This window comes from Osmerus mordax, unplaced genomic scaffold, assembly GCF_038355195.1.
Source record: "Osmerus mordax isolate fOsmMor3 unplaced genomic scaffold, fOsmMor3.pri Scaffold_261, whole genome shotgun sequence".
NCBI classification, from domain to species: domain Eukaryota; kingdom Metazoa; phylum Chordata; class Actinopteri; order Osmeriformes; family Osmeridae; genus Osmerus; species Osmerus mordax.
Genome location: NW_027120573.1, coordinates 1 through 11,049, shown reverse-complemented (window position 1 = coordinate 11,049; position 11,049 = coordinate 1). Strand labels below are relative to the sequence as shown.

The following is an 11,049-nucleotide window of genomic DNA, read 5'->3' as shown; positions in this document are numbered from 1 at the left end:
AAAATGTTGTGTGTGTATGTGTGTGTGCCACTACAGAGTGCCCTAGAACACTAGCTTGCATGTGGTCTTAATTAGGAAGCAAAGCTTTTTGACGGTAAATTGATTCTTAATTGTTCACTTCCTGCTTTCGTCCAGGTGGCCAAGTCCCCAATTTCATCTCCCTTTCTGTTTCTCCCTGTACGAGTGCAGCAGGTTTAGAGGTAGCAGTCGTGCAGTTAGTAGGTAATTTCCGAAAGCAGGGAGATCCAACAACGCTGAGAGAGACAGAAAGAGTAAGAGAGAGGAAGAGAGAGCGAGAGCGAGAGAGAGAGAGAGAGAGAGAGAGAGAGAGAGAGAGAGAGAGAGAGAGAGAGAAATGGCATTGGGGGAAAAAGAGAGAAGCGGCATAATAGTTTGGCCGTAATTGTCTGTAATGCTTTCTGTGTTATCCATTTTAGACACACCGCAGAAGAAAAACAGCAGCAATCCATTTTTTCCCCCTTCTTTTTCTTTTAGACACTCTGGTTGGTCACACTAATGGGGCTGACAGTGCGCAAATGCAATTTGAAAGAGCTGATCTATGTAAGCCATTGTTTGGGGTGGTGGTGGTGGGGTTGTAATGCTAATCTAATTATTAACTGCTACTGATGGAGCTGTTTTTGCTTTGGAGAACAGCTTGGCCTGGAGAGCTGTGGTTGTACTGGACAGGTTTGACTTGGGGCCAAGGAGAGTGTGGTGCTATGCCTGGAGAGTTAGAGGATTTACTTAATGAGTGGGCAGTGTGCCCTCAATTAGCATCTTAGCATCGCTTGCACAGAGACAGGGCGACAGACAATCACGACAGTACTGGCCACTGTCTCAGACTAGATTTAGCGTTCGCTATTTGACTGATCGTCTTCAAGTTTTGTGGTAACTCCGAGGCTACTTAAGGCCATACTGGTGTTGCGACACTTTCTTGGTGTGTTTGTACGAAACAACCTTTACCACAAAAGGTAAGAAATGCACACAGGCATTCTTCTACAGTATTTCAGTTAAGCGTAACCTATTTTTTCAGTATAATAAAAAACACATTTAAATATATATATTTTCCGATTTATTGGCTTGCATGACATCATCTACAGAAGACAGATGTTCTTTGTCATGGAAATGAAACACACACAGTCTCAACATAAGCTTTAAATCAATCAGAGAGACAAATTCATATGAAATGGCAGAGAGATAATATGATTGTGGTAGCAAGTGACCTTTCTTGGCATTCTGTGCTTTAGCGTTCTACACTTCCACACAGACAAACCCTGACCTTTGTAGAATCATTATAAAGCTCTCTAATCTGAATGGCTGACGAATGTGGCCTTCCCCCAGTTGGTCGAAGGAAAAGGATATGGTAATATCAGCATTTCAAGGACTTCCTGTATGCAGATATTGGTGTCTGGACCGACACTGAACATATTATTATCCTGTGCTTTAAGAAATATCCGGACGAGGCTTGAAGATGCTTTTTTTTCACATTTTCCATCAGTGTGCCAATAAATGGGTTATGGTTGAAATCTCAGTGTTGTATGTGAAAGCAGTCAAGGAAATCCACTATTGGATACTTCAGGATATCCAAACCAATGCTAGTACTGCAAAATAAGACTTCATATTTTTTCTGACAGGCTTTTTAAAGAAAAACAGACATTTGAGTTACGGAATTACCTCATTGATTATCTTATCTTGACTTAGCATTCAAGATATTGGCTTGATAGGTCATCAGTATTGATTATTTAGCTGCCATTGTGAATGAGGGCATTGAGGTAATCATGGAAACATTCCAGATACTAATGATATTAGCAAATTCTAACTGAAATATTTTACTTGTGTTGTTATAGCATTTTAGGGTTATCTACAATGTAACACATTTCCTCAGTCCATATAATCTTAATATTTGAAAGATTATTTTGAAACGAATTCGATAAATACAGTCGAAATATTAATATAAAACGTGTATTGCTTGTCTAGCAACCAATCATGAGACATGAATGCACAATTAACTGTATGTGTTGTGTGCATGGCATGTTATATTGTGCAACAGTGACATCTTTTGGCTATACACATGCCCAGTTTGTGCTGTGGTAGGCCAAGGACAAAAGTATATTTGTTTATAAAGTCTGACTTCACAAACGCACAGGGTATCAAGAAAGGCCAAGTTACGCGTCGTCCAAAAATACCAATCAGTCTTCAATGCAATTGTTAGCGATATTATGCGTCACAAGATCAAACTATTCTGATGCTCAAAATGATAATATTGCAATATTATTTTATTCATACAGACGTGACGCAAAAAAAAAACTATAACCATCCCATACGAGCGTAGTGACCATACATAATCTTTTGGGAACCAAACCCGACCAATTTTTCCAACTTCCTTGTCCACAGTGCTTCCGTTTCTGCGTAGACTCGATGCGCAGTTAAAGTCCACCTCTGAAGTTTTTTTTTTGTTTTTTTTTTTGTTTTTCAACCCTCCGCTCATGAGGTTCATAGGCTAGCTACGTTGACAGTACAGGCTATTATAAATCTGGACAGCAATGAGTGCGGCTATAGGCGAACCGGCTATTGTCTCCCGGAGTCAAACAATACCAGCCGACATCTCTGGACAGATGTTGGATCTTGACGAAGACGATGACTTAGAAGTGTTCAGCAAGGTAAAAAAAAAAATGTCGATTAAAAACTTTGAAAGTTAGCCAATGCTCTTGTTGACTAGTGTTTGGATGAGATTCTTGCTACGTGGAAAGTTTTGACTCCGTGCGCAAATAGTGCATCGATGTCCAACATCCTTTAAAAAAGTAGGACTGCTTCCCTTTCCTATTCTGTATCTAAAACTGACATCCAACAAGCAGTAAATACAATGGGGAGAGCTGTGCATCTTAAAAAATGGGTTTTATCTGAATTATTAAGTTATTAGTCCAACAGTTTTCGTCTTATTGTCCCACTGGCTCACACAGACACGACAAGAAATCAAAGTTCAGTAGATCAGGTGCCTTCTGTCATTCATAGCCTATGACTTGCATCGCGTGGTTTTGCTCGAGCTTTTTAAGAATAGCATACCTGTCAATCTTCAATAAACCCCTCGATAGGTTCATCAAGTCTTAAAGTCAGGAACTTTACAGTTTACAAGTGACCTACGTGTGCCAAAAAATCACGAGATTATATTTTATTTGTTTCCCACTTGTAACGACACCAGCTGAATAGACTTGTTACATAGTTGATCTGTGCCTGTTCACTATTGTTTAGTCGGTAAGGGGAGCGGCGCTCGGCATTCTGCTGACTAGGCAGCTACACTAGCTTAACAGTTTGTTATAACAGGAAGCCTTCATGAAAGAACAGTAATAAATGTTGCCCTGGACATACTAGGACGCATCAGTTCTGTTTAAAGTCGTTTGCATACGTATTTGTCTGTTTGGCAGGCTGCATGCTTTGAATGTGACGTCTAGAGACAGCTCGCTAAGACAATTTGTTGGTGTAGTTGGCATTACGTTGTGCTCGTTTTGATTTCCACAGTAGTGGGGAGTTTAACGTTATCCTTCAGACATTGCTTTAATACCGGAATTCAGAAAACATAGAAAGATATGCTGCATGTTATGTCGTTGTCACATGATCACACTATGGTCTGACATGAAAAAAACCCCGATATAATAATGCTTTACCGCACGAGGCCTTATTTGACTACATTTGTGAAGCAGGTGTCTGTGCTGCAGTAAATGAATGAAGCATTCAGATGAGGCCAGTTCACGCCTACTTCATTGTCTCTTGTGTAGGATGTCATTGTGACAGAGGGAAGGGCCATCAACCCATCCACGCAGACTTCACCAGGCTCCATGGTCAACCAGTACAAGTTTGAGGAGGAGGAGGAAGAGGAGGGGCTTGACACAAAAGACCTCTTTATCACCGTGGATAACCCAGAGAGTCATGTGACCGCCGTAGAGACGTTCATCACCTACAGAGTTCTGACAAAGGTGAGGAATGTTTTGACGTCGAGTGGGTGTCTATTCACAATTCCAATGCAGGCGTGTCTGTCATGGTAGTATTTTGAATCGGCAAAGAGAAAAGTCGACCTCTCGTGGCGACTGCTGTGCGTCTTAATGTGCGTCCACATCTTCCTTTTCCCGCAGACTACCCGCAGCGAGTTTGACTCCAGCGAGTATGAAGTTCGCAGGCGATACCAAGACTTCCTGTGGCTCAAAAGCAAGCTCGAAGAAACCCATCCCACACTCATTGTTCATGTGGGTAGACAGTCACGCCTGACACGAATATATATATATATATATATATACATATTTTTTTTAAGTTTGATTCTTTGGAACTTTTCTCAAGTGTATGTTTTGTAATGCTTCTTTCACACCTGCAAACTGGTGTCGTGTGCGGATGTAGAAGATCTGGTCTAGCTGGATAAGCTGAAGCCTGAGGTAGCCCGTGCTTGTCGACAGGTCTCAGGCGGGTGTAATCAGCACCCAGGTGTGGTTGCCCAACCACCTCTGCTACACACGGATATCTCCTTGTATCCTATCCTCAGCCGCTTCCGGAGAAGTTTGTGATGAAGGGGATGGTGGAAAGGTTCAACAATGACTTCATCGACACACGGAGGAAGGCTCTCCACAAGTTCCTGAACCGCGTGTCCGACCACCCTATCCTGTCCTGCAGCGACGACTTCAAAGTCTTCCTCACGGCACAGGCCTGGGTAAGTGCACTGTAAAAGGCTTGCACGCACCGGCAAGCATTTAACAAACAAATGCGATTCGGTTTCATGTATGCGGTAACGTATGGATGTGAAAAGGGTTTTCCTGTGAGGATCCTGTATATTTTTCGAGAAGCAAAACGATTTCACATGGGACTCTCACAACCTCTCAAGTTCTGTCACCTGTTTTCACACACACACACACACACACACACACACACACACACACACACACACACACACACACACACACACACACACACACACACTCACACATACACTATAGTCGCCCCTCTAACTGGCACCCAAATCTGATTACCGCTAGTATCCAGTTAGCGTAATAGTATAATAATGCCTGGACTTGAGCATGAATGCTCTCCTTGTGTCTCAAAGCCCAGAAACAGGACCATGACTTCTTGCTACAGTACAGAGCGTCTAAAGAGGATTAGGGTAACAGCAGCAAGTTCAACTGATACAGCAATTGTTGTATTACCGTTATGCCTTGGTACCAACGAGTAGGAAATGTAACCAGTCGTATTTAGTCTAGCGTGTGTTGTTTCTGGCCCTTGTTGGTGTCAAAACAGCTTCAAGACAGGATATGTCAAGGAATGGTATAACCTGTTGCAATCCAACTGGATGGAATGTACACATAACCATCTGTGCGCAAACAACAATGCTTTCATATACTTCCAAGGGAAACGTATATTGTCGCTGGACGAAATCCCAGTTGCTCCAAAGCCCCAAGTCACATGTTTAGCATGTCAAGTCTGTCTCTTACAAGTCCACCTGAGAGTGAACAAAGGACTGCTCCATTTGTGACCCCCCCCCTCACATGCACACAGGAGCTGACGTCCCATAAGAAGCAGGGTCCCGGGTTCCTCAGCAGGATGGGGGACACGGTAAGGGCGCTGTCCAACTCCGTCAGGGGCGTGAAGAACCGACCGGAGGAGTTCACGGCCATGCAGGAGTACGTGGAGGCCTTCAGCCAGAAGATCTCCTCCCTGGACAAGGTCACTCAGAGGATCGTCAAAGAACAGAAGGGTACAGCGCACGCACGCGTACACAAACAACACGCCCGCACAGACTGTCGTACAGTGCGGGTCACCATCAGCAAGAAATGAAAAGCTATCTCCTGATAGGTGTGTGATAAGGAGAGAGCAAGCGAGAGAGATACAAAGAGAGACATGCAGAAAGACGTACAGAGAGATACACAGAGAGATACACAGAGAGATACACAGAGAGATACACAGAGAGATACACAGAGAGATACACAGAGAGATACACAGAGAGATACACAGAGAGAGACAGAAAGAGAGACAGAAAGAGGGAGAGAGACATCCATAGACAGGGAGAAAGAGACACACATGGGCCTCAAGAAAGGTGGCATTGTGGGTAACAAAATATCCTGCCTATCTCCCAGAGTACCTGGAGGAGCTGAAGGAATGCGCCCCCACCTACACCCTGTGGTCCGGCTCGGAGGAGGAGCAGCTAGCCGAACCCCTGAAGGGTGTGGCCGGCTGTCTGGAGCGCTGCTGTCAGGAGACGGACCAGCAGGTCCACCACCTCTCCGAGGTCCTAGTGCCCACCCTGCACGAGTATGTGCTGTGCTCCGAAGGTCTCAAGGTAAACCGACCTGAACCAGTTGCTGAGTAGTATGTGCAACCAAGCTAACCCCAGATAGCCCGTAAAAACGAGAAAAAGTAGAGAATATGGAGAGGTCGACCTGGACGCAGCCTGGCGATGAGGCCAGACTACAGACTTCGGAAACAGGCCGAGGCGTAGAGACCGTCCTCAACTGTGTGTGCTGTGCGTGTTGATGTTGCCCTTCAGGCCGTTCTGAGGAGAAGAGACCACATCCAGGCCGAGTTCGAAGCCAAAAGCGAGGCCCTGGCCACCAAGAAAGTGGACAGAGAAGCAGTAAGTACAATATTGACACTTTTCTTCCCGCCCCCGCCCCTGCCCCCCCCCCCCACCCCCCCTCTCCTCTCCACTCCCCCCCCCCCCCCCCTCCTCTCCACCCCCCTGTCATCCGTCCATCCTTCCCTGTAAGCCTTCAGATTCCTCTGCTTCCAGGCAATTTCCCAGAGATTAGGAGTAATAAAGAAGCATATGGCCAACGAGTGTCTGCTTTCATTTCCAAGAGAGCAGCCTTAAGACTGAGGAGGACAACGGGCCATATTGGAAGCGGCTCGACTTGGAGGATTTATCGAAATATCGGGCGCTCTCGCAGGAAGTCCCCCTTGAGCTTCTTCACACAGCGCAGGAAGTTGGGGTGTAAACATTATTTCATTGCAGGGCCCCGGCTAATAACACACTAATGGAATCCTATCTATCGACAACTTGAAATGTCGTCGCCGCCCACTGGCAATATCACCGCGGTTCGATCGTCAGAAGAGGGGAGTGAACCAGGCGTACGGACTTATTCCAAAAAAGAAAGGCGTTAAAGGAAGTTGGGTTGTTTCTTTTTTTTCGCAGGGGAAGAGCTTTGGATATTTTCACTTTGGAGTGTTTTAGTTTTTTTTAAGCTTCCCTCTCTAACCAATCATGCGTCTCCCTGATAATTCTAATGAGAACGAGAATTGAGGCATATTCACCTGCGCTCTCCCACCCGGAACAATGGCCTCCTAATGGCCTCGGAAGCTTGAATGGCTCAGTCGCCGTGTGTTTCTCAGAGCAGACGAGGCCGGCGATTTCAAACCAGGGTCTCTATGGCAGCCCTGCACTGCTCTGCTAATGGACGAGGAAATGTCAAAGCTGGGCCATTGTGTCCCTGCTCGGTCTGTCCCCTTCATTAAGACTGAGGAGTGGTGACACCTGGGCACTGTCTCGTTCTGCTTTGTATGAGCACGTGTCGCACAGTGCATCGTCTTAGTTAATGAGGACAGTAAATGAGGCAATGGAAACCTGAAATGGCAGTTTTTCTTTTATTCTCAATTTATTTTATTTTATACATGAGCTAGTGTGCCAGCGATGTCTTGTATATGCCCCTAAATCTAGGTTTATGTCCATAAAACACCACACTGTATTTCAGTTATTGTGGTCCATATTTGGAAGTGTGACTAAGGTACCAGAGTAAATAAATGACAGAAATACTGAATTCCACATACTATCACTGTCACAAGCAATAATACTGTGACAACTGCTAACTTTTAGCATTGTGCTAATTGGGCCAATGTGACAAGGCAGTCTCGGTATTCCAACTGAAACATGTCAGTTGACACCCATGCAGTCCTTACCTTGGTGTGACAGGTCCGTGACAACTGTTGGTGTTACAGTGTCTAAATGACCTGTTGTTAACATAACCCCAAAAACAAATCAACCTAAACCGTTGCTAAATCACAGGTCAACAATGTCACTCGCATCATGGAAATTCGCCATAAAATCACCTGGTTAATACAAGTGGTCGTTGGAATGTGGAAAAGATGACTTTGCAGTTTGGCGGCCGAATAAAGATCCGCCCCCAGTACTTGCTGACTCGAGCATTCCCTCCTGTTGCCAGCTGACCCGTGTACTGCCCAGTACATCCTGGTTACTGACTCCTGTGCTTCCTGTGTTGTCATGTGACTGGAGGAGAGTGGCGACCAGGGGACAGTGTGGGGCAGTCTGCTGGGCAGGAACCCAGAGCAGGTCCACCTGCAGAGACAGGAGAGGCTGGGAGGGGAGATCGATCAGGTACCCAGGCTGGCCCTCGGACTCAACCTTGACCTCTGTCATGCTGTGTGAAGCTTGGAGAGTGCTGGCTTTTGTTATTGTTCTCACTACTAACCCGTCACGTCGGTTCCGCCTTTGGCATGGCCACATTTTGGCATTTGAAGCTGTGTATGTCGTCTAACTATAACATTGCTGCTATAGTGGTTTGCATTTTCGGTAACCAAGGACCAATTTGTGTCAGGCTAATTTTGAGTGTTACTATAGGGAATTTTAGAGGTTTGCATTTTATAAGAACTCTTCAGGTTGTAATTTGTAGGAGTGTTGTAATTTTCAGTTTATCCAGAAGATGGCAGTGATGCTGCGGTCAGGAGACTCATCCACACAGTAAAGCTAGGCGGTCTTACATTATTCATTAGTGAGTGTCATTCGTAGAACTTTCCCTGAAGTCTAACATGTTAACTTATTATGGAAAACTTTCTTTGTTGTTGGAACAATGTGTGTGTGTGTGTGTGTGTGTGTGTGTGTGTGTGTGTGTTTCAAATGATGTGTCCCCTTGTTGTAGTAGTCAGTGACAGCCAGCAGTCACACAGCAAAGCCCCAAGCCCAGCCAGCCCAGTTCCACTCTACAGAGTCTGATAATCAGCCCCCACACACTCACACAAACACACACACTTATAGACATTAACATGCACACAAACTACAGCCACAAACAACCCATGTGTGCTTTCACATAAACATCCAATCAAACAAGTATATACACACAAACGGCCCAATCACACAAACACACATTATCGTGCACACAAACTGTGTGAACACACGCACACACGCGCGCACACACCAACTTCCTGAGTCCAGCATCGATTGCCACCAATTTAGGATGAGACTGGTGGTGCCAACAACAGCCGACCCTCATCAGCCTGCCTGTCAATACTCCCAATCTCCTACCCAGCCTTGCATATCTGAGCAACTCTAATCTGACACCACCACCTCCCTAAGGAAAGCAGTGGAGCCGTACTTTCTCTCTTTCTTTCTTTCTCTCTCTTTCTCACTCTCTTTTTTTGTTGTTGCTCTCTTTCTCTGGTCTCTTTCTTTCTCACTGTCTCCCTCTCTTTCTCTCTTTCTTTCTCTGTCTCTCTCTCTCTCTCTGTCCTCCATGGTATCTCGGGTTTAATTCATCATTCCTTCATTCCTTCCTTTAGCTTGGTGAAGAGATAGGCTTGTTGTTGAGGCCTGTTGGAGTCAAACACCCCAGTGGGATCAGTTTAAATGACACACACACACTCCCGCTCGCACACACACACACACACACACACACACACACACAGGCTCTAATACATATCTCTGCCTGCTTAGATAGCTATCGTCTTGATGAGGGGCTTGGATCAATACCACTGCAGTAACAGCAAGGCATAGGAAGACCCCGCGAGTGAGTGTGTAGGAGCTAGCTAATGCAAAGTCACTCTTCGCTCCAAAGGGAGACATGCCGACAGCTGAAGAGTCTGCCATTTTATTTTGCCAAGTGAGGGGCTCCAGGTCATTAGCGTTGCAGGAATTTACTATAGACAGCTATGAGAGCGCCAGAAAGGAAATCACCTCAATTTGCATGGTGGTTCAGCACTGTCCCCTTAACTACCACAGATATTGCTTGGGGTGTGTGTCCGTGTATGAGTGTGCATTTCTAGGAGCGGATGTCTACGTGCACAAATAGCACTATTTTCCATCTGGTCTTTGAATGGCATGGTCATATCTTCTATGAAGGCTGCGCTTTAGGAACAGTGTGACATTTCTGCGCCCATTGAAACCCCTCGGCGGTTAAGAGCGTGAAAGGGCGATCGGTTGCCGGCTCAGGTTGCGTGTCACTGATTGGTGCGTGGTGTTGTGTTCCCAGCTGAAGGAGGAGCTCGATAGGCTGGAGGACCGGGGGGAGTGGGCCAACAACGCCCTGAAGGGGGACTGGTCTCGCTGGAAGAGGAGCATGAGGGCCGACCTCACATCCGCCTTCCTCTCCACCGCCGAGAAGAACGTGGACTACTATGAGAAGGTGAGCGGCACCTCGGTCCACATCCTACACACATCCCCCAGACCGTGTTAGCAGGCTAAGCTAAAGTGTCCAGTACCCCCCCTGCAGGGATTTGCACCGAACGCTCCTCTGTTACACGGCTGTGTTAACTTGCGCCAATGGGGATGTCGGGTGTGTGTGTGGGGGGGGGGGGGGGGGAAGGTGAAAGTGGATGGAACGGAGGAAAGAGGGGAGAGCGACAGCATAGAGGGTAGAAGGAGAGAACGGGAGAGTAGAGAAGAGACAAATCTGGAAGATTGACCGGTCAAAGAGTTGGAATGAAAACCAGGCGGGGGGGGGGGGGGGGGGGGGGGGGGGGGCATTACCCCGGTCATTTCCATGTATCATTTTTACACGACTCATTTCAGGAGGATGTCCTATTAGCTGTCTCTGCTATGAACTTATTTCAGTCGGCTGTTTGGAGCTCTGCCAGTAGATGGGGTCAGTGTCTCATTTTTATGGCCCGCCACGAATTGGCCTCGGTTTGGCGAGACTGGAAAGGCAGATGCGGCCAATGCACAGGGATGCCTCAGTGAAACCCTGGCATGTGTCCAGTGCAGACGAGTAAATGCTGTCTCATAGAAGGGGACAACCCACACATGGTCAGTGACTTATTTTCTCCACGGGTGGCGATTACGGCTGAGAAATG

At 46.3% G+C, this 11,049-nt stretch overlaps 1 protein-coding gene across 2 annotated transcripts; it reads left to right on the top strand.

The window, feature by feature from the left end:
- Positions 1 to 2,491: 2,491 nt before the first annotated feature.
- snx7 (sorting nexin 7) lies at positions 2,492 to 10,382 on the top strand (the record flags this gene model as incomplete). Of its 2 annotated transcripts, XM_067232190.1 has the most annotated exon segments (9): positions 2,492 to 2,660; positions 3,774 to 3,971; positions 4,128 to 4,238; positions 4,529 to 4,693; positions 5,533 to 5,731; positions 6,111 to 6,313; positions 6,521 to 6,607; positions 8,261 to 8,362; positions 10,230 to 10,382. In XM_067232190.1, coding segments are annotated over 9 exon segments (1,335 nt in total), but the record flags the coding sequence as incomplete, so codon positions are not given.
- Positions 10,383 to 11,049: the final 667 nt, after the last annotated feature.